Source organism: Petaurus breviceps, unplaced genomic scaffold, assembly GCF_028583685.1.
Source record: "Petaurus breviceps papuanus isolate PSGF00001 unplaced genomic scaffold, PetGlider_PUasm1.0 208, whole genome shotgun sequence".
Classification (NCBI taxonomy): Eukaryota; Metazoa; Chordata; class Mammalia; order Diprotodontia; family Petauridae; genus Petaurus; species Petaurus breviceps.
Window position 1 is genome coordinate 13638943 of NW_027185852.1, and position 24317 is coordinate 13663259.

The window sequence follows — 24317 nt, forward strand, 5'->3', positions numbered from 1 at the left end:
CTTGACACAGGGTGACATGAACTCAGATCAACTGTCAAAAGGAACCTGGGAGTCAGTTAAAACCCAACAAAGAGCCCAGCAATAATCTCTGACCATTACCACCAAAGGCTTGCAGATTCCCAGGGTCACTCTGCCTGGTGGCAGAGACTTCAGCACTTCCACAGCTTCCGTGAGCGTGACATCCTCCAGGGAACGATCATTGACAAAGACCAGGCGATCACCTGGCAATAATTCCCTACCGCGTTCAGCTTCACTATTGGCTACCAGAGAGCGGATCACAATCACGGTCCGGGTCGGGTCTAAAGGGTCCTGAAGAGAGAGTCAGAGAAGAAAGATGTCAGGATCACACCAATTCAAAACAAATAATTAATAAGCAATTGCTAGGCGCTATACTGGTGCTGGGCACATAAAGACAAAAATGAAATTGGTTCTGCCTTCAAAGAGCTTACATTCTACTAATGTTACTATAAAATACATACAAAGTCATAGAAATAATTTAAAGCTTTATTTGATATATACCAGAAGAAAGAAACATGGACTATGGTGAGGATGTCCACAGCCTTAAGGAATCTATGTACCACTCAAGACACATCCATAAACAATAAAGATTTATTAATAATCTGTTCTGCATAAGACACCATGCCAAACACTGGGGATGCAAAAAGAGGCAAAACACAGTCCCTGTCCTCTAGGAGTGTACAATCTAACAGGAGAGACAATGAGCAACCAAAGCTATACAAAGCAGAGGGAAGGCACTGGAATGAAGAGGGTTTGGAGAAGGGTCTTAAAGAAGGTGAGATTTTAGCTGGGACTTCAGGGATGACAAGGAAGTAGGTGGAGCAGGAGAAGAATGCACACCTAATAAGGGGCAGCCAAAGGAGATGTCCAGTCTGGAAGAGCAAGGAGACCAGTGTCACGGATGGGGATAAAGGTATAAGAAGAGTGACAAGGTAACAGGGGACTAGGTAATGAAGGACATTGAATGTGAAACACAGCATTTTGTACTTGAAACTAGAGGCCATAGGGAGACACTGGGATTGCTGAGGAGGGGGATAACATCCCATGATTCTGTGAACCCTAAAGATAGGAAACCTAACTGCAAGGTAATGATCTGTTAAAAGCCTGCAATATATAGCCAAAAGACCCATGTTCAAGTCTTAACACTATCAGTCACTAGATATATAACCCTCAACAGGTTGATTGACCTTCTAAGTCTCAGTGTCTTAAATGGGAATAATATCAGAGAAGTGACTTGCCCAAGGTCACAAAGATAGTAATTACTGATAGTTATCAGAGATGAGATTTGAATCCAGGACCTCTAACCTTAGAGTCAGAAGACTTGGGTTCATGTTTTGGTGCTGTTAGTTACTAGAGATATAACCTGAATAAGCTGATTAGCCTTTCTAAACCTCAGTTTCTCACACAATAAAATGGGAATGTTACCAGGGAAGTAATATGCCCTAATTCACCTGGGAGTGAGCATCAGAGGCAAGCCTTAAAGTCAAGACCTCTAGCTTCTTCAGGGTGAGGGTCCTTTCCACTCCTACTTTTCCACAAAGAAGTAAAAAAAAAAAAAGGAAATGCACAAATGAGTATGAGGAGATGTAGTTGAACAGAGAGTGGTAGCAACTGATGGCATCAGAAAAGGAAGAGAGGGTTGAGCTGAGTCTTCAAGCAAAACAACAAGGCAAACCCAGAAAACTTCAGTAAGTCCACCAATACGGCTTATTTTGTTTCCCTGCTGTTTCAGAAGACTATCGTGGCAATTCTAAGGAGATGAAGAATGTACCTCCCTCCCTTCTTTTCAGAAGTGGGTGACTAGGGGTGTGAAATATAGAAGATACTATCCAACTCTGTTAATATGTTCATTAGTTTGGGGGGGGTGCTTTTTCCCCCGTTTATTTTTTCATTCTTTGTTACAGGATGTGGCTCATTAGATAGGGACAGAGAAGAGATAGATCCAGAAATGAAAGGCAATTTAAAAATAAGAGCTATCAGTAAAAGTTTAAAAATAAAATATGACAAAGAGCCAGAAACAAGAAAGCATCCCCTCCAAACATTGTATGTGAGGTTTCTGACTTATTCATTGGTTTTGGTGAATTTTTTTTTCTCTTAAAAAAATTATCCTTTATAGGTGATGGCTCTCTGGGAGGGATAGGAGATGGGATACATAAGGAAGTTCAGGTGATGTGAAAACAAAAAACACCAGCACACATCTATTATCACAGAAAAGAGAAAAAGACAAATACTGGCTCCACAGCAAACCCAATCTTACCAGGTCCTGCACCTGGCCAGCCTCTGCAGAACTAGCTCAGACCAAACAATAAAAAACTCAATGCAACTCACAAAAACAACCCCACCTTTGAAAAGAATGCTACGGATGATCAAGTCAGCATTGAGGAAAGGAGGAATCCTGCCTGCCCTGTTCTGTCCATTGTTGCTTAGATAACTTTATTACAGGAAAACTATATTGGAAGAAGGGAAGACACTTAATAACTCAAGAGTATCATTGTTGGTTTCTCCAATGCGATTCATTCTGAAAAGTGGTTTTGTACCTGAAATACAGTGCTATTAGATTAGCAGACTGAGAATCTGTCAGATTCTAGTGAAGGGGAAAAGGTCAAGGAAAGGTGGTAGGAAGGGCATGGGAAAGATGGTTTAATGAGGCTAAGCAATCTTCAAAGGACTGACTCTCTTTTTGGTGTGTGTTTCTATGTTAAACCTCAGCGTATAGGTTCAAAGGCCTGCACAGGATGGTACCTTATCTAAAATCAATGGACCCCATGATGCAAAATGCTTTCCACCTCCAGAAAGAGAACAGATGAATTGAGTGCAGATTAAAGCAAGCTGTTTTTACTTTCTTTTTCTTGTTTTTGCTGTGTGTGTTTTCTTTTGCAACATGGCTAATGTGGAAATGTTTTACGAGACTTTACATGTACAATCAATAGCCCATTGCTTGCCTTCTTCTCAAAGGGGAGGGGAAGGTGGAAGGAGGGAGAGAATTTGGAAATGAAATTTTTAAAAAATGAATGTTAAAAAAATTTTACATGTAATTGGGAAATATTTACCAAAATAAATAAAAATATATTTTAAAAAGTAAAACCAATGGGATCCGCTCCTTAGAAAATGCTTTGAAATCTGACTCTTCCCTTCATAAGCAAGTCAGTTTCAATGCAGAATCTTCACAGGTTCTAACAAGTCGTAATGTAAACCTTCAAATGTCCATCAGGCATCAGTCTTTTCTGTGTCACAGACCTTTGGCAGACAGGCTGATAAAGCCTGTGACCCCCTGCTCAGAAGTATGGTTTTAAATTTAGAAAATAAAAATACACAAGATTACTAATCAAAATATAAAAATGCTGAGTTCCTAGACCCCCAATTAAAAAGCCCTGATTCATAGGGATAAATAAGACTTATGCTCATTTAAAGTCAGGCTTTCCTGTGGGGTTATCAATACACTCGTGTTTTCAAGTAGAGGGAGCTCTTGGCTAGGCAGAGAAGGGAGCTGGAGGGAAGATGGCAGGCAGGTGCATCGGGGGCCATCACTGCAGTAATATAAAGGACCTGTCTGCTCGGGCCCCAGCCACCATGAATCACAACACACTTTGCATGCTGAAATATGAAACCATTCCAGTTGAGGCTTGACACAGTAATAAATAAGCTCGACAATTATCTCTTTAATTTAAGGTGTCAGTTGGTGACAAAAGACTTTGGAATATATCCTTTTTCTCAGGAGGGGAAGAGGGATGACAAACCACCCCCCAGGTTACCTCTGTGTGCTCTGACTTCGTGTGTACTGAAAGGCAGCTGGGAGACCCTCATGACTGTGGCTTTCTTAGAGGAGAAAAGATAGTGTGGCATAGGGCAAGGTGGACTTGGAGCATGGGTTCGAGTCTAGCTCGATATATCCTGTTTTGTGACCCTGGGAAAATGGCTTAACTTCTCAGTACTCTAAGCCTTCCACTAAAATAATAATGCGTAGGCAAAGTAATGACCAAAGTACTGGAAAGGTGTGTGTTATTATTGTCGTGCAAGAGGTAAGGGGTTGGGAAGGTCTACTGGACTCGCGACTCAATGTGGGGAAACTCCCTCTACTGATACAGATTAGCAGCTGGGGGGGGGTGGGGGAAGTGAAAGAGAAGGAGGCTGGGGGGTGGCCCTTACTAACAGTCACACAGATGAAATGTAGGAGGCAGGTCTTTAACCAGACCTTCCTGACCCCATCCATGACACCTTAACAGTGACAAAGAAAAGAGAGTCTCCAACTCCTGATGACAAACCCACTCAGAGCCCTGCCCCTGGTTATCTGTGTGGCCTTAGGAAAACCACTCCTGTGTAGAGGGGCCCTCTTGGAGGCAGGAAGACCCGGGTTCTAATCCTACTTAGAGATTTACTTTGAAATGTGAACTGGAGCGTCATCTACAAAATGAGGAAGTGGGATACTTCCCTCAAAGGTGCCTTCCAACTCTCCACCCTCTGGTCCCTCTCTGGGTCTCAGTTTTCCTCAGCTATAGAAGGAGGGAGTTAGATTAGTGACCCTTAAGGTCCCTCCTGGCTATAAATCTGTGATTCTGGGATGGAGAAACAGATTACCTCATGGGAGAGCCAGAAAGACTCTGCTCATCTGTACAAATGTTTACTTTCATCTTGCTGATAAGAACAGCTGGTCCCTTAAAGACCTCTGACTACAGCCATGGGTGTCCTACCAGGCTATGATTTACTCATGACATGAGTCAAAGAACTTATCAGATGGTGATTCTTTTGGGTTCAGATAACTAAAAAACTTCTTCCCCCACCAAAGAAAAAGAGAATAGAACGGTGATTTCTGAAACCCCCATTGTTGTTGCTGGTGTCCAGTTGTGTACAGTCGTGTCTGACACTCTATGACACCATTGGGGGTTTTCTTGGCAAAGATACTGGAGTAATTGCCATTCTCTTCTCCAACTCATTTTACAGATAAGGAAACGGAGGCAAATAAGGTTAAATGACTTGCCCAGAAAGATGAATCTTCCTGACTTCAGCCCAGGCGCTCTATTCACTATTCCACAAACCTACCACCTCCCCCATTATACATAATCATGGTGTCATTTCCTGAGGGGTTAATGACAATATTGCTGGCTTCCCCTGTAGCTGGAATATGAAGAACAGGTATTTCCTTTCATGGGAGTCACAGAGTGAATATAGCTGATGGAAAACAATGGCTGTGCAGTCTGGCTTTGGGAAAAGTAGAACCATCAAGTATGAGGCTGGGGGAGACATTCTCCATCAGAAAGCTAGGATGCAGAAATCCAAGCTGACATGAGATGAACCAGCCAATAGAGGGCACTGGAGACTAGTCACAGAGAGGAACAGCTTCTCTTACATCACTTACAGTCTAAACTGTGCTCCTCAAATACATTTCTTTGTGTAAAATGCCTTCCTACGACAAACCCAGACTATATTCATGAATGACAGAGTCTCTGACCTCAGAGAAACAACATGGTAGAGTAGAGAAAGACCTAGAATCTGAGGACCTGGTTGATCCATGTACTAATCTGGTGACTTTGGGCAAGTTGATTTGTTGGAAAATGAGCCTGAGATGGGGCCAGGCCAGTGCTTCAGATGAGAAACTAGAATGAAATGAGATTCTTATAGACTGTTTGCCAGATACCTAATCAAAGGAGTCTACTAGTCAGAGCATGGAAAGAATCTCAATGATACCATGTCTAACATCCCCTTAACTGCAGAGAGCTTAGAACTGAAGCCTCTTGAGGTCTCTTAGCCTTTGTACTGGCCATCCCCCATGCTTCCTCATCTGAGTTATGCTCCCTAGGGTCCCATTCTACATGAGACTTGAGCAGAGCTTCTGCCTGCTAATGAGTGCCATTTCCCCAAAAGACTCCTTATTAATTTGTATATTGCCTACATATTTATGTATTCACCCCCCCACCACCACACAACATAACATAAGCTACATGAAAGCAGGGCACACTTCATTTGTCTTTATAGACCCAATACCTAGATATGTATTAAGCACTTGATAAATGTTTATTGATTGATTGATTGATTGGGGTTCCTTCCAGTTCTAAGATTTATGGTATTTTGTGGTGTGATCTTTTTATTTACTGAGACATTCACTCTCCTTTCAGAAAATCTGAAGAAATCTAAATTTGAGGAAATCTTCTTGGATTCTTTTAAATATCAGGCTCCCAAAGTGACTGTTTCTCTACGAGCATCTGAGAAATAGAATTTACATTTCTACAGGACTTTAACATTTAGAAAGTTGTTTTCTCTCAGGTGAGGAGTTAAAATATTACTTTGTTCATTTACATATGAGGAAATAGAGGATTAGAGAAATGAAGTGACTTGGGCAAGGGCACATAACTGGTAAATAGTAGAGCTAGAATTTAAAATTAGGTCACCTGACTAAAAATTGACTTTTCTAGCAAGGTTAACAAATATAGCCCTAATATCTAAATTAGGAAAAGAAAAAGTATAGAAAGAGAACTGCAAACCAATGTCATCAATGCCTATTGATCCAAAAGTTTTAAATAAAGTCCTATCACATAGACTAAAGAAATTTATCCAAGAAATTACCCATTATGTACAAGTTAAATTTATTCAACAATGGGAAACAACCAACATAACTAGTCATACTAAAAACAAAAACTTCTAAAATCATGATTATCAACAGATACAGAAAAAGCCTCTAACAAAGTACAATACCTATGTATCATTAAAAAAAAAAAGACTACTACAAAGTATAGGTTGGCCTATAGAACCTTTTAAAAAAATATCATAAAAATATTTTTCTAAAATCAAAAGCAAGCATCATATGCAATGGAAATACACTAGAAGATTTACCAGTAAATGCAAGAGTAAAGCAAGAGTACCCACTTTCTCCATTATTATTTTTAAAAATTCTAGACATGCTAGCAATATCAATAAGACAAGAGGAAAAAAAAACTTAAATGCATATAGACAAAAGAAAAAATAAAAATATATCTTTTTTCTGATGGCATGATTGTTTACTTAGAAATTCCAAGGAAATTAGCAAAGATACTAATTAAGGCAATAAATGGCTTCAACAAATCTGAAAGCTATACAATAAACCCATAATAACTAATGCCATATCTATCTAATAATAGCAGAATCCAAAAAGTAATAAAAGAAATGAAAATACCATTCAAAGAAAATTAGAGAATGCATAAAATTTGGGGGATCAATCTACCAAAGCTCAGTAAATATCCATATAAATTCCTAAGTGTTCCTAAAATAAATAAAGTACAATTTAGCTGGAAGAATATTCAGTTCTCATGGCTGAGCCATGCCAATACAAAAGTGACAATATTACCAAAATTAGTCTGCAGTTTTAATGCTATGCCAATAAAATTATCAAAGCAATACTTTATAGAACTCAATAAAATGATTACAAAATTCATTTGGAGAAATAAAATGAAAAAAGGTAAAGATGATGGGAAATTGCAGTTCCTGACTAAACCATAATATAAAGAAGCAATCATGAAAACAATCTGGTAATGCTTTTAAATTTGAAAAGCAGATCATTAGAACAGACTAGACAAGGGAGAATCACAAGCAATTGTAACTCACCAGACCAGTATTTGGTAAATCATAATGCATATTACTTAGGAAAGAATTATTTGATTTTAAAAACTGCTGGGAAAGCAATCTGACAGAAATTTGGCTTAGACCAATATTATATGCCATATTCCACACTAAGGTCAAAGTAGATACATTACCTTGATATTAAATATTATACTATAAAAAAACAAGACAGGAAGTTTATTTATCTTTCATACATTTTTAACCATACAAGGGACTGAGACAATACAAAGGATAAAAATGACAACTGTGCATGAAACGGAAACATTTCTACAAATATAAAATGAATAAATCTAGGATAAGAAAGGAAAGTGAATAAATGGGGGAAAAAAAATCTTTGCATTTAATTTCTCTGGTAAGTGTTTGGCATCCAAGATATACAGTGAATCTGTAGATATCTATGTATATGTACGTCTACAAATGCATACATATGTATATGTATATATCAAAAGCTATTGCCCAACATATAGTGGCTAAAGGACATGAACAAGCAGTACTCAAAGAATGGGAGAGTATTAACAACCATATGAAAGGATGCCCCAAATCATTAATAATAAAAATCAAAATAATCTCAAATCCAGAAAATTGACAAATAGTCAAAAAAACCCAACTTTAAGCTACAAGGGTCATGTCAGACAGTGATGCAGACACACACTGGGATGCAAAGCATACAAAGTACGCGAACTGGGGCTGAGTCCAGAGCCAGGAGGAAAGCCAAGAAGCTCCAGTGGGCAGCCTGAGTTAAAGCAAATGTGTAATAACTCCATGGCAGCACCCACCCTGTAACCCCTCCATGAATCACTAATGAGCTGAGATGGGGCAGCAGAGGCAAGAACACCTCACAATGTTCCTTGTGGGGTCTAAGAATGGCTCCCTAAGGCTGCCAACTTCGTGGGAAAACCAAGTGATCAGAAGTTTCGACGTGGCCACGGCTGTCATAATCACCACGTCTGTCTCTCGCCCCTCCCCCCGAACACTGAGTCCTTAATCAGAATCAGATGCTGCTGCATCCTCTGGGAGGTGCCAGGAGGCAGAGCAGGGAAGGAAGAGAGGCAGTGGGCACAATGGGAAGAGAGAGGGGTGTGAGAAAAACATGGGCACTTTCTAAGCAATTAATAAACCGCTGACTGGGCAGCCACTCCCTTTGATCAGACCCTCATCACATCTCACCTGAAATATTACAACAGCCTCTTAAATAACCTGACTTGTCTCTCCCCTCTCCAGTCCAGCGCTCTCCTCTGCTGCCAAAGGGATTTTCCTAGCTCGGCTCTGACTGCACCAGGCCCCTACTCAATAAACTGCAGTGGCTCCCCACTCCTGTGAGGATCAAAGACAGGTTCCTGTCTGAGCTGACCCCTTACCTTGCAGCCTTATTCTCCATCACTCCTCTTCATGGACAAAGGTCTGGCTATAGAGGTCTCCCTACTGGTCCTCATCCACAATAGCCCGTCGCCCATCTCTGTGCCTTGGTCCCCGCTCTTCTCCACACCTGGAGAGCTCTCCCTCTTCGCCTCCACTTCCTCCAAGGCTCAGATCAGATACCACTCTGAGCACACAGCATTCCTGGATTCCTCCCATCAGCCCAATGCACCTCCCTCCCACAAAATTACCTGCCCCTTTAGTCTGTGACCCCCCCCCAGTAGGGGCTGCCTTTCTTTGTGCCCCCAAACTTGTCCCAGATCCTGGAACACAGGAGGTGTTTAATAAATGCTTTTCAGGATTCCAATTCAAGTCCTCTGACTTCAAATGCAGCTGCACCGGGATGCCTTCCCTCGAGCAATGTCCTTCACCAGACTAGACTGAGATCAAACAACAAAAGGGGTATGAAGCCTTTGGAACCATGGGGTCTAACATCAAGTTAGCTCTTATGCTCATTCCCACAGGAACTAGAAACAAGAGGGGCCTTGGGGATCCCCAGCCCAGCCGCCTCAGAGGCAGAAAGAAGCCAGGGCTGGCAGCCCCCACCTCCTCAGTCACAAAGACCCTAAGTGGCAAAGCTAGAATTTAGACCCAGGCCCCTTACCATCCATCTATCAATCATAAGCATTTATTAGGCTCCAAGTATGTGCCAGGAGAGGCAGGTAGATACATGAAAACTATTTGTGTCTCCCATTTAGGGAAGTCTAGGGAGGGCCCTTCATTTCACCTCTTGTCTGACCATAGCTTTTGTGGTGGTAAAAGATGCTGAAAGTTTTTGTTTTAAACTTAAAATGTTTCAGTTCCCTCCATATATCAGAATGAAAAAAGTTCCAGACCAGGGGTATCAGAGAACTTGGGTATGCGCAATTAAGCCCCAAGTACTTCACTAGACAACTTGATGGGCCTCAGTGTCTTCAGTCATAAAATAGGGACAATAAAATCTACATGATCTCCCTCAGAAGATTCCATAGCTAAAAGCTTTCATTTACTATTGTGCTATAAGAAATGAACAGGCGGACTTCAGAAAAACCTAGAAAGATTTATATGAACTGATGCTGAGTGAAGTGAGCAGAACCAGGAGAACATTGTACATACTAACAGTCATAGTGTGCAATGACTGATTTTGATAGACAGCCCTTCTCAGCAATGCAAGGACCTAAAACATTTCCAAAAGACTCATGATGGAAAATGCCATCCACATCCAGAGAAAGAACTGTGGAGTCTGAATGCAGAGCGAAGCAGACTGTTTTCTTTTTTTGTTTTGTTTCATTTTGGTTTTTTCTTTTTCATGCTTTCTCCCATTCGTTATAATTCTTCTATACAACATGACTAATGTAAAAATATACTTAATAGAAATGTCTAGGTAAAGCTTATATCAGACTGCAGGCTGTCTTGGGGAGGGAGAGGGAAGGGAGAGGGAAGGGGGAAAAATTTAAAATTTATGGAAGTAAATGTTGAAAACTAAAAATAAATTAAATTTTAAAAAAGCTTTCATTCACTATGTGCTTTAAGGCTTCTAAAGGACTAGACATCGATTATTTTATCAGAGATTTATAGCAATTCTGTACATTAGAGGTTAGTATTATTCCCATTTTAAGGATGAGGAAGGAGGCAGAGAAAAAACAAACAGCTTGCCTAAAGTCACAGGGATTGAGACTGTGTCCAGGCTTTCAATGGTATGGGGAATTTCTGGACAAGGAAACTCCTTCTAGCAACTGGTGGCTGACGGGTGCCCAGAGTCACCCAACCAGTCTGAGCTGGAGGCAGGATTGAACCTTGAGACCACCTCTCTCTCCAGTGTTCCATGCTACTTTCCCATTGAAGTGATTCATGAACAATATGATGCCTTGTAAATGGGAGCAGCTCATCACCAAAAGGTTGGTGGTCTATGTTCCTGATACTGTGTTAAATACTGGAGATAGGAAAAAGGGGTCGGGATGGGGGGAAATCAAGTGACAGCCATTTATTGGCTGTGACACTATACAAACCTCCTCTCCCCCATCATCCCCAGAAGGAACGGAGCTATGGTCTTCATTGGTCAAGCCCAAAGCCCTTTGCCGCGTGACTCAGTGACCTTATCCTGCATTACCCCTTTTCACACACTCTGGTCCAGGCAGCTGGCCTTCTGGATACTCCATACACCTGCTCCACTCCATAGCTTTCCTTCCTCACCTCTGCTATGAGAATTCCTAAGTGATTTCAGAACTTGCCTCAAACACCATCTTCAGGAGTCCTTTCCTGATATCCCAGCTACTAGCACCTGCCCTTCCTCCCCAAACTCCCACGTAATTTTAAAATAAATCTATTTATTTACATCTTTTCTCCCCCCCGTCGCAGGGGAGTCCCCACTCTGTTACACCAGATGGTCCTGTAGGATCATTAATCTAGAGAATGAAAGGCCCTTGGAGGTCACTTAGTCCCATGTTTTCATTTTACAGATGAGGAAACTGAAATTCTGAGACAAAAATCTGACTCATCAAAGAAACAGTGAAGTCCCAGCAGAATTGGGCCACATCCCAAGGCTCAGACCGGTCCAGCGGACTCCCTCCAATAGAGCACACTACCTCCAGAAAAAGGTTCAGGAACTCTTTGTGTCCTGGGTGCCTTGGGCACTCTGGGGAAGCCTAGGATTCCTTCACAAAATTATCTTTGTCAATGAATAAAATAAAATACAGAGGAGACTGAAAGGCAGCTGTCAGAATATTTTTTGTAATTCACTATGGACCCTGGCTCTGCAGAATGGAAGTTCCTTGAGAGAAGGGGCTGTTTCATCGGTGTCTTTGTATCCTTGGAGGAATTTAAATAAAGTAATTTTTAGTTATTTAAATAAAGTCATGGGACTGCGAGCTTCTAGTGGGCAGGGAACATGTTTTCTGCCTTTACACACAGTTATTGTGAACGACTGATCGACATAGATGAAATCACTTCAAGTGTTATTGTCATTTCAAAACTACAGCCCCACATTTTCCAATATTTGAATTGTTTCTAAAATGCAGCTGAAGGAAGGAGTCCAACAGGTGTAGCACACAGGGCATCTGCTGGCTCTCTGTCCTCTGCCATCCTCCCCAGAAGGATCTGGGGACAGCTCAGAGAACACACTGGCCTGAAAGGCCGCCAGTCCCCTCCTGAGAAACTGCCAGCGACCTTGGCAAGCCTTGGCCGCCTGTCTGCTTCTCTTTTCTCCCTTTGGATACAATGGGATTTTCCTCCTAAATTCATATTCTAGAGGAGTCACAAACGTCCCCCCAAGTTCAACAGCAGCCCTGACTTCAGATCTCAGAGGCCTCCTGCTATGCCGAGCTCTCTGCTGGCCCCCCCTCCCGCTAAGGGGAGGCTTTTGATGTGTACTATTGGGACTCCCAGCTGACCCACACAGAGGCCCTTTGATCTCTTAGTAAGTGGCTGCTTGTCTCCTGGTGCCTTTAGTCTGGCTGCAGGGAAGTTTCTGGAAGTCAGTCCTCATCCTGGGGACACACAAACTCCACACACCAGGAGTGTGCTCCCTTCAGTCACCCGGGACTGCCCCACTGAAAAGCCTGCTTTAAGCTATGAGAGAATTTCCCCCGGTAGCCACATTCCATCGACCCCAGGACTACACTATTAAGACTTTTTTTTCTCCCCCAAATGAAGCAGCTTAAAATGATTTAAAGGACATGGAAGGTTCCCATAGAGCAAAAAGGAAGCAAATCCTCTGTGAAAAGAAGTCTTGAGCACAGTTGGTGTCAAAGCTTACAGTACTTTGATGTTTGTGAAAATAAATGTGGATGAGATACGAAGATGGGCAGAAAAACAGCCTTTATCAATACTTCTGGGGTGAAGTGAAGGTTCAGCTCCAGACAAATGCCTTTTAAAAGCATCTCCGTGGCTGACTCAACACAAAGCTATAGGTTACTCTTTGATGAATATGGATGCTGATGTCCTTTCATACTTCAGCAAACTACTGACTGGTCAGCTTTCTGCAGCCATAATCTAATCCCCCTAAGGTGAATCAGGCACCAAAGAGGTGAACTGGAAAGGCAGACCACGGGAAACAGCCCAGGAAGATGCCTTGGGAATCAGAGCAGCAATAGTAAAAACAGTGGATTACAGTGGATACTTTGATGCTTTTACAAACCAAAAACTCTACAAGTATCTGAGACTGTACTCTTTCTTAATCCCTGGGCAAGAGATTGCTGGGGTAAGAAGCAGAGGGGTTGGAGTGGACAGAGGGCTATACAAAGTTAGGAAGATCTGGCCCGAAATCTCACCATTGATAACTATAGACAAAGGTCTCAGCCTGTTTCCTCATCTGTAATTTGGGGGTGGAGGGGGTAGGGAGGTGGAGGGTGTAAGGAGGTGGAGGGTATAGGTAAGTGGAAGAGATGGGGGAATAATAAATTAATATTTGCAGTACCTCCTTAGACAGTTATTGTGATTTAGAAATAAAATGAGGGGTGTCAGGTGCTTTCCAAACCTTAAAGAGACATTTAAATTACCTTTTTAAAAAATTGGGGGGGGGGCGTGGCTAGGTGGCACATGAATAGAGCACTGGCCCTGGAGTCAGAGGGATGTGAGTTCAAATCTGGCCTCATACACTTGACACACTTGGTAGTCATGTGACCTTGGGCAAGTCACATAATCCCAATTACCCTGACCTCCCCCCTCCAAAAACTGGGCTTCCCGAATCTGAGGGAGGCTATCAGCTCTCCATCAGTATCACTATCCTGATCATCAATGGTAGCAGCAACAATGACAATTCAAATGTCAATCCTTGCTTCTAACTCAAATTCATGCAATATTTAGAAAATGCCTTCTATGGGCAAAACATGGAATTAGGTCCCTGCCCTCAAGAAACTTGCAGCCCAGAAGGAAATGAGAACTGGCTGCACCAAATTATTTCTATGAATACCAGGGGGCTGTGTTGTATCGCTTTGGGGTGTTTATTTTAAATCTAGGATAAAATAAAGCCAAACTCACATGGGGCTAAAAGGGACCTCAGAAGCTCTCACATCCAGCCAGTATTTGAAAAAGAATCCATGGAGGACAGCTGAGAAGAGGCCTCTCCATGGCCAGTGATGGAGAGCCCACTACCTTGTGCACCCATTCCAATTTGGGATACTGGAAGTAAGGCTCTTCCCCCTTATAGTCAACCTAAGTCTATCATGCTAAAACTGGTTTATATGAACTGAGTAGAGACCAAACTCCATTAGCTGGGTGTCCAGGGCCTTCCATGATGAGGCTCCATTCTCCCTTTTTTAGCTTTCTCTCCCCTGTATTACATGCAACCTTCCAGCCCACACAAGTCCCACTCCTGGGTCCGCCATTAAAATTCCTACTTAACAATATGGTGCCCAGAATGGAGCACAATGTCAATTAAGGGCTTAGGAGAGTTAATTAACTATCATTCATCTGATAAACTCAAATTCCTTTAGGTTTATTCTCCCACCATTTGCATGCGACAAAGAGGGATGACTGAGAAATACTGAAAAGTGTGGTTAAGGCTGGGGGCTGAATCGAGAGGAGCCTTGGGAACACTCAATCACTCCCCAGTAACTTGGGCCTTTCAGCACTTGGAGAACATGGCATCAAGAAGAGAGAGTCTTTCTTCTGTTGGGTTCCTCCAGTTTATTCTAATTTAGACTCTGGTTATGCACAGCTGCTGGCTTGTTGTCTCCCCCATTATATTGTGAGTTCCTTGGGAGCAGGGACTGTCTTTGTCTTTCTTTGCGTCATATCTTTTAGCACAATGTTTGGAACATAGTAGGTACCTTAAAAATACTAGCTGATTGACTGTTGGATTTGAAATCAGGAAGACCCAGATTCAAATCCTACCTCCAACCCTAGTGATGTAGTTCCTTGGCCAGGGAGTTTCCTCATCTGTAAGATAAGGATAACTGTAACACTTATTTCACTTGACAGGTTCTTGTGAATTAATGTGGATAAATAAAACTAGTGTGCTAAACTGATATTCAAATGCTATTATTGTTATCATCAGCATCATCGGAACTGCTCATTTCAAAGAACAACATGTACAAATGCACCATAGTCCAATGGAAAGAGGGCAGGAGTTCTTAGAGACAGAGGGTCTGTGGTGATATCCTGGCTCTTCCCCAATCACTGCACCACCCTGTGCCTCAGTTTTCTCATCTGTAAAATGAAGGGGTTGGACTTGCTTGCATGTCAAACCCTTTCCAGCTCCAAATCTATGATCCTAGGATTTTATGACATGCTTCTACTGAGGTATTTATCATCAAAGCTAATGATTAAAATAACAAATCTAACCTACATCAGTGGATAATGGTAACAAACAAAGTCTACATTTGGAACCTAGCAGTTAAGCTGAAAGCTTTCCTATATTTTTATACACACACACACACAAGATTTATTTTATCTTGATTGACCCTAAGCTCCTTATGGGGAGTGACTATTTCATTTTTGTCTTTATCTTTACTAGAATGATTGGTAAATAGTAGGGACTTAATAAATGCTTTTGCTTAACTGATTTATGAATAACTCTGGTCAGCAATTACATGAGCATTACATTTTGAAGAGAAGTAGAAAGAAACAAGTCAGGGGTTCCCTAACAGTTCTTTCGGGTCAGAGACATAACACAAACAACATTATCACCTTCACTAAATTCTTATTGTCATGCTTAATTGTGGCATTAAGACTTGGAAAATGGACCATGAGCTCTGGCCCCACCCAGTTGGAAAGAATTTGCAAGTAGGGCTGGGGGTAGAATATTTATCTCCTCTGATAACCAGTCAAGATAAAGTAGGGAAGGCAGACCACCAGATTGGCCATGGAGTCATGAATATTTTGGCCATAAGTCTCATATATTCTACTAAATAAAGAAGAAATGAGTTGTACATCAATAAGACAGCAAAGAAATTCTAAGTTATTGAAATATTATATACATAGTTGACAATGAATGACTATTTGCTATGTTGAAATCAAATGCCATCCACTGCACAGAGCAGAAGCCACTGGAGTAGGGCATTCATGTGAATTCACAGAAAACTGCAAAATAAAATTAGAAAGTATTTATGACTCATAATATTTTTTACTTCAAGGATTAGTCTCTCTATGTGACTGTGGATGACAAGTCATTTAATTTCTCTGAGATTCCATTTCCTAATCTATACAAGGAGGCCTCTGAGGTCACTCCTCGTCCTTAATCTATGATCTTCTAATTCTTCTGCCACAGACACAGACAGAGATCATAAAACCTCATTGGCCATCTATTCCAAGCCTTCCATTTAAAGATGAAGAATAGGAGGTCTGGAGAGGTCACAGTACATGCCCAAAGTCTTGCTGCTTCATCAGGGTAGAGTTCCTGCAACCGAGATGTCCAACCATCCCTAGAGTCAACCTGATCATGGGTAGGAATCTTTCTGACCTGTTGGATAAAATGATACATAATTCTATAATTCACCCTAGGAAGAACTATAGTGAACCCAATTAATCATCCTCGGAGCTTTCAAGCCAAATAAAGCACAGTCACAATGGTGGCATCACCCACTACAAGACGTGAATCACCCAACAGCATTTGCAGAAGCACAAAGTCTTTTAACTTTGAGGGAAATATCGTGGAATGAAATCAGTTCAACCTCCATTATCAAAGTACAAGAAGACCTTCACCAAGCCCTCCTGATAGAAAATAGAGGAGGAAGTAGGGCTGACTAAGTCACTCCATCTGAGATAACAGAATCCATCCGACTTTATTATCTCTGTTTCTACAACTTGGTTGTTTGATTGAAAAAATAGACTCAGGACATTCTCAGAAAACACACATTGTTAAGAGATTCAATCAATCAATTGTAGAAGCATTTATTAGGCCCCTTTTGTGAGCTTTGGGGAATACAATGCCACAAGGAAACCAGCTTCTCTCCTCAAAAGATCAATAACAATGACAGCATTGATATAATGCTTTAAAGATTGCACAGGGCTTTAAAAATACTACCTAACTTTGTCCTAACCACAACCCTGGCAGGTAGGAGCTATTATCCCTGTTTTACAGACAAGTTAAACTGAGGCAGAGTGAGCTTAAATAACATAGCTACTTAGTGTCAAAGGCTAGATTTGAATTTGGGTCTTCCTGACTCTGCATTCTGCCACCTAGCTGCATTCTATTTGAGAGCACAAGGAAAGAGAATGAAATGCACACAGATGAAATCAACACAAGATCATTAGGTCACGGGAACAGAGATTTGGAGCAGCAAAGGAGTTCTAAGCCATCTAATCCTAGCTCCTCGTTTTAGATTTGGAAATTGATGCTAAGACATTTAAAGTCCCTGACCCAATGCCACACAGCAAGTAGGAGCAAGGGTCCTCGGAATCTAAATACACCACAGTGTCCACACTTGCAAGCTACCTCCCAAGGAGCATGTGAACAGAGGGAAATAAAGAACTATTTCTTACTGTTTCTCAGTATTGCAGGACCACAGATAGACAGCTTGAAGGAGGGCATGTAGCCTAAATCATTTGCGGAGAAATAAAGCCAGTTTCCCAGTATTGCACAGCTCAGAAATGTCTGAGGCAGGATTCAAACCTTGATCTTACTCATTTTAAATCTAAAACTCTTATCAACTATGCCATGCTATTGGAAATTACAAATTTAAATTATAGATTTTTAAAAACCACTGCAAAGAAAAGAATCATGGATCTGGAATCATGAGGATGAGATAAAGATCCTTGCTTTTTCATGAACTTTGTAACCACGAACAAGTCACAAGCTTTCTGAGCCTCAATTACTTCAGGAGATGGATAGCTACAATTATTGTGCCCATTTTACAGATGAGCAAACTAAGGCAGAAAAAAACTAGGTGGCAGTAAGTGCTTGAGGCAGACTTTGAACTCGTCTTCCTGACTCTACATCCAATATACTGTCCCCTACAGCGCCTAACTCAGTACAAATTTGAGTTACTTATGAATTAATTACACAAATAATAATCCTCCTCTGATGTCTCATCATGGCACTGGTATGACCTTGGGTTCCTGCAGGCCAAAACTAGGAGGGAACAGGGTCAGGGAGGTCCTACAAACCTGGAAAGGAGTTAAATGTGGGCCAGACAATGGTGTTGTCTCTGGCCAATTTTAGGGAGGAATCTTACCAGAGCCTTAGTTAAATTAGGCAGGGGTGGGGCATGGGGTACATAATGTCCTCCACTAAGCAGATACACTAGAGTTAAATTTTCAGGGTCAAAAAAGGGAAAAATACCCAGGGGTCTGCTGGGCCCATTTCCACTGTTATGTTTTGAACTGAAAATTATCTGATGCCTAGGGCCAAAGTCCAGTATTGCTCAAACATTGAATATAAGTAAGGACAAATGATTCATTAACTTGGGATGCTTCTTTTCCTGAATGTTTGTTTCTGAAACCATCAATACTAGCTCTTTGGCAATACCACAAGCACACAGTACTAATTATTCTTTAGAAATACCTAAATTTTATTGCATCAGTGGAGAGCGAGAATAATGTCTAAGGACTCAGGTCTTTGGCTATGGATTGGGAGGAATCCCAAATAAGGGCTGACATAGAAGAGACCAATAGGGAGCCACCCACCCTAACCACCCACCCAAATACTTATGGAATGTATTCATCCATTTATCCATTCATTTATTCCGCATGCAACAGATCTTACTAGAATTGGGGGAGATCACAAAGAAGTAATGACGGAAGAAAGGATTCCTAATAACACTGTCGCATAAAGAGTAATAAGAAAGCTACTGATGAGAAACTGGGGAAATTGAGGTGTCTCAGATCTGAGAAGGGGGGGGGGGAGGAAAGAATCAGGAGGAAAGGGCCAAGAGGAGAGGGGGAGGCTAGATGAAGAAAGAGCCGGGAAAACAAAGGGGGAAAGGGATGAGAGGAAGGGGAAAGAAGAGAGGAAAGGAAAGGAGATGGTGCAGAAAAGGCGAGCTGGGAGAGATGAATGTTAAAAGTAGGGATCGTTTCATTCTTTTCATGTATCCCCAGTACTGCAGATATTAATATGTATCTGTGGATTCATTGATGAACCTTAAAACTGTCAGAATTGTAACCAGCAATACTGGAACGCAGGGAAGGCACAAAAAGACCCAAGTTTAAGTGGCACCACATGGTGCCTCTGCTGAAGTTTCTTTTACTTCTCATGGGGCATTTAAGGCCTTTTAAAATCTAGGACCAATCTGCCTACATTTACTTGAGCTTCCTCCCTCTACAATTCTGCCAAACTATCTAACATAGTCTCTGCCAGTATTTCATCTCCTATCTCTGTTTCTTCACTGATTGCTCCTCAAGCCAAAAATGCCCTCCCTCCTCACCTCAGCCTCAAAGAATCCCAAGCTTTCTTCAAAGCTCAGCTGAACCATCACTTCCGGCAGCAGCCTCTTAGACTCCACAGCCAAGACCAACAGAAAGTAAGCACCCTGAGGGCAAGCATCTGCTATATTTTCCATTTGTAATCTCCCAGCCTTTCAGTGCCAAGAGCCTAGTAGGGGACTAATGAATGCCAGTTAAATGTAGAGTGAGTAAAGCAACAGAAAGGAGTCCATCAGATCTGAAGATAAATTATATAAGTCCCCTAGAGGAATCGGCCTCAGGCAAAGTTCTCAGGGAACAAGACTCCAGAGGGAAGGGACTCTGGGAGCCGTGGAGGGGGAGAGGACAGGAAGAGATGGACTATCCAACACCATTCCAAGCCTCCAAATAGCATTGCACCCTTATGAGGGAGGTCACTTAGGGAAGGAAAAGGGGGAGCCTTGGGGAGAAGCAGGCTGAAGGGAGAAAAGGTCTTTCCTGATAGCTTGTTATTTAAATGAATTATTCTTGCTAAAGGCTAATTATTCTTGCCGAAGGGTTAATTGTGGTCTAAATAACTAAACAGACAATTCATAAATTAGGTAGCCATGCTTATTTTTCCCAACTGCCTCATTTTCATAGAGGCAGTGAATAGCAGGATGGCCTTGAAGCCAAGAAGGCAAGGGTTCATGTCGGACTGGACCACTGGCTGTGTGATGTTGGGCAAGTCACTGACTCTGCCTGGGGTGGAAGCAACTCTAGCAATTTCACATCACAAAGAAGGTGCCAGCCTCCACGAGCAAAGCAAGTTTCCTCATGGGGAAGTCTGTACTCTGAAATAAGATACTTATCCTTCATTACTTAATAGTGCTTATTAACAATGAATATATGTTTGAAATTTCACCTGGGTTCAGGTGTTTTTCTGCAACATCGATAACAAAAACTATAATTAAGGCAAAGGAATTTCTTCCTTGAACAGATGACTGTTGTCAATTGTATGAGCACAGGCAGAAGCCAGCTAGAAAAAAAAATGTCATCAACTTTATATTAAGTAACAATTTTGTCTTTAGCAGTTATAAAAATGTCACAGATAATATCAATGCATTAATGGCTACTGGAAGCTTCAGGATTTTTATGAGGATGACACTCAGAGAAATTCCAAAGGCAGAGAAACATGCCTAGTGCCTGCACCAGCCCAGACTGCCCATTCACACAGGAACAGCATCGCCGGGAGATTTCGGATATTCTTGTTTATAAAAACTACGAGTCTAAGAGAGCCACAAGCAAACGACAGACACTAGTCTGAGGCTGGGTACCGGCTACAATGTTACAAGTGCAATAACAAATCGTGTTTATAGGATGCTTTAAGAACTGCCAAGTGTTCCACACACATTGCATCCTTTGATCATCGCTACAAAATTCTCCCTGCTCTTGTCCCCCCACCTCTCAGCTGCCAAGTGATTTTCTTAAGGCACAGATCTGACCACATCAGCCCATCATAGCGTATTCCAGTGGCTCCCCATGGATTGTTTTGAAATCAAAGCTCTTCATGACCTGCTCCTGATCCAACCTTTCTAATCTTCCTGTGCCTTACACCCTACTCTGTAATCCTGGGACCTCCTGGATGCTCCTCACACAAGACCTTCCATCATCCAATGCTGGATGGTTCACTCATTTTCTCCCCATGCCCAGAGGACTCTCCCTCATCTCCCTTAGCTTGCTGACCTACCTGACTTCCTTCAAGTCCAGTTAAAACCCCTTCATTCTCTTCTCTTCTTCAGTCGATTATTTCCAATTTCACCTGTCTATAGCTTGTCTGTAGATAGGTGTCTGTGAGTTGTCTCCCCATTAGACTGTGAGCTCCTTGAGGGCAGGGGTCTTTTTTTTTTATCTCTAGTGCCTAGTAAATGTTTTCTGACCAATCAACTACAACTCTCTGAGGAAGGTGGTGTGATTATCATCCCCACTTCTCAGAGATCGTAAGTGACTTGTCCAAGGTCACACACCAATGAAGTATCTGAGGAAGGATTTGAAATCAGGTCTTCCTATCCCCAAGTCCAGTGCTCTAGCCATTAGATGGTCTGACTAATATAAAAGGTTATTTGTTCTTCTAAGAGCATAAGATCATAGGATTTAGCACTAGAATGGACCACAAAGAATAGCATTCCCCACCATTTTACTATTAAGTAAACTGAGGCCTTGACAGATTAAAGGCTTACCCAATGTCATATAGGAGGAAAGTGATAGATGGGACTCCAAGTCAGGAATCTACCTTCAAAAAGCCATGTGCTGGCAACCATGACCTGCCAGCACAGTCCAGGAGGCTCAACCATCCTCACAAATGTTCGGCCCAATTCAACTAAGTCAATCTATTGTGGTCCAGAAGGAACAGAAATAGTTACCCCCACTTCTAATGAAAACATACAGGACTGGAGTCCCCATCTAGCAGTCCACACCCAAGGATACTCTTCTGCAGATTTGCTTATCACAGTGCTTAAATGAACAGCAAAACCGCCATAATCACTGCAATGCAGTATTGTCTGGGTTTAGGTCTGACCTTTCAAATGAGACTTCTGTAAAGTAGAAAATAGGTAAGCATACACTGGCAGGTCACAGGCACCATAGGTGGCCCTCAGATTTGATCCTGGAAAGACCTGAGAAGGGCAAGGGTCAGTTCATTTCATGAACACCCTCAGCAAGCAGGCAGCCCAGACACAGAGGGAATGCAGAGTCCACAGGAGATGATTCACATGCAATCCATTCTGACTGCTATTTCCTTAAATAATTTTAACATTTAATTTCACTAACAGCTGACAAACAGCAAATCCGAGGAGTTCAGAGGAATACAGGCAAACCTGTGCAAATGGAAGCAATGTGGAGTGAGGAGGCTGAAGGTCAGAATTCATTATTGTTCCTTTAGCACCAAGAGAAGGTGCACAGCAACTCCAGAATAAATGAAAGCAAAAAACTTAATAACACACCACCTTACAGTGTTTGTATTGATCATTCCTGGTCCCAGACAGAAGATAACAAAATCTCTTAGCAGAAAGGAGAATGCACCAGCGGATGGACTCACCTAACTGGCTGTGTTTTCTGCTAATTGTTTTTCTTTATTAGAAAAGAGAGTTCAATGCTCAGGGGAGAAAAAGATCTATAAACATGGAAATAACTAGGATATAAAAACAAAAGGCACAGACGTTAGGTGGCGCCATAGGGCATAGGGCGCCAAGCCTGGAGTCGGACTCCTCTTCCCAAGTTCAAAGGTGGCCTCAGACATTTACCAGCTTTGTGACCCTGAGCAAGTCACTTAACTCTGTTTGCTTCAGATTCCCCAACTGTAAAATGAGCTGGAGAAGAAAATGGCAAACCACTGCAGTGTCTTTGCCAAGAAAAGCCCAAATGGGGTCACAGAGTCAGACATGACTAAGAATAACAGAAAACAAAAATAAAAAGCACAAATCAAACATATTTTCAAATATTAATAACTTGGACTTCCATAATGTTTACAAACCATTATCGTCTTAAATTTTCTGTGAATTGAGCAATGCAAGTATTAGTACATTACCTCACTTTGGGGGATGAGAAAGAAAAGAAGTTGAGTCACCTTGTCAGGGCCAGAAGATGCCCATATTCTCAGGGCCCCAAGGCCAAGCAAGGAAGGAGGCAAGACCTCACTGTCCAACCCCAAGGCACATGGCCTGAACTTCCTCTACACCAGGTTATTGTTCCAACCTCCCTTTCTCCATATACTAGCTCCTATACAGTATCCTCCGGGGTTCTTTAAAGCATAACACACCAGCAAAGCATCCTGAAGAATATATGGCCAGAGGTTTCTAGTCTTACAGTATTTCCTATGTGCAATGAGAATAGGCCAGGGGAGTTCTTAATATTTTTATATGTCATTGAGCCCATTGGCAGTCTGCTGAAACCTAAGGACCCAGGATCGTGTTTGTAAATGCATAAAATAAAATACAAGTTACCAAGGATTACAAATGTATTTTAGAAACAAGTTCACAGACCCCTTAAAATCATTCCACGGATTCCTTGGGGGGCCCCAGGTGAAGCACCCCTAGACTAGACCCAATTTTTAGCTGAGCTTTTTGAGCCAGTTCTTGCTAGTTTAGTGATGAAAGAAACCACAGTGAAAAAAATGGGGTTCATGAAAATGTACTGTTGTCATTTTTCAGCTGTTTAGTTGTGTCTGACCTTTTGTGAGCCCATGGACCATCGCATGCCAGGCCCTTCTATCCTCTACTATCTCCTGAAGTCTGTCCAAGCTTATGGTCATTGCTTCCATGGCACTATCCATCTGTCTCATCTTCTGCCACTCCCTTCTTCAATCTTTCCCAACATTGGAAGCATTTCCAATGAGTCCCAACTTCTCATTATGTGGCCAAAGTATTTAAGTTTTATTATTATTATTTTGCTTTTTGGAAGGAGGAAGGGAGGGCAATTGGGATTAAGTGATTTGCCCAAGGTCACATGGCTAGTAAATGTTAAGTGTCTGAGGCCGGATTTGAACTCAGGTCCTCCTGACTCCAGGGCTGGTGCTCTATTCACTGTGCCACCTAGCTGCCCCTAGGCTTCATTATTAAAATCAATATCCCCAAATGCTAATTCCTCTAATACCTTACTGTAGCAGCAAGCACCCCAAGCGTCCTCAGGGTTTGCAGCTACCACAGGTTCTTGGATCTGCTTTGTTAAAGGAAAGCAACTCAAAATGGGTTAACAAGCTTACTTTAATCAGTCAGACATATATCGTTTACCTTGTTCAGGAGAAAAGGTCAGCACCCTGAACCTCAAAGTATACAGGCATAATTATCAAGACAGAAACATCAAGTAGACAGATTTCCAAACTGTCCAACCATTACATCCATACCCAGTCAACATCTGGGTTTCCACATTCTGGGTTTTTCAAAGCCAGGGGACTCTCAACAACGGCTTCCCAGAATTCAGATCAAATCACAGAACACTTCTCAAAGTGAGTCCCAAAACAAAGCTACACATCAGGGCTTATATAGCCTTCTCCTGACTCA

General features: G+C 41.9%; 1 protein-coding gene across 1 annotated transcript in view; it reads right to left on the bottom strand.

Moving 5' to 3' along the window:
• The window catches only part of LOC138165280 (inaD-like protein), a 340313-nt gene that overhangs the window by 227480 nt on the left and 88516 nt on the right, over positions 1-24317 (bottom strand). The window contains exon 18 of the mRNA XM_069093439.1: positions 100-309. Within this exon, the coding sequence (XP_068949540.1) occupies positions 100-309 (210 nt within the window). The remainder of the gene's footprint in view (positions 1-99; positions 310-24317) is intronic.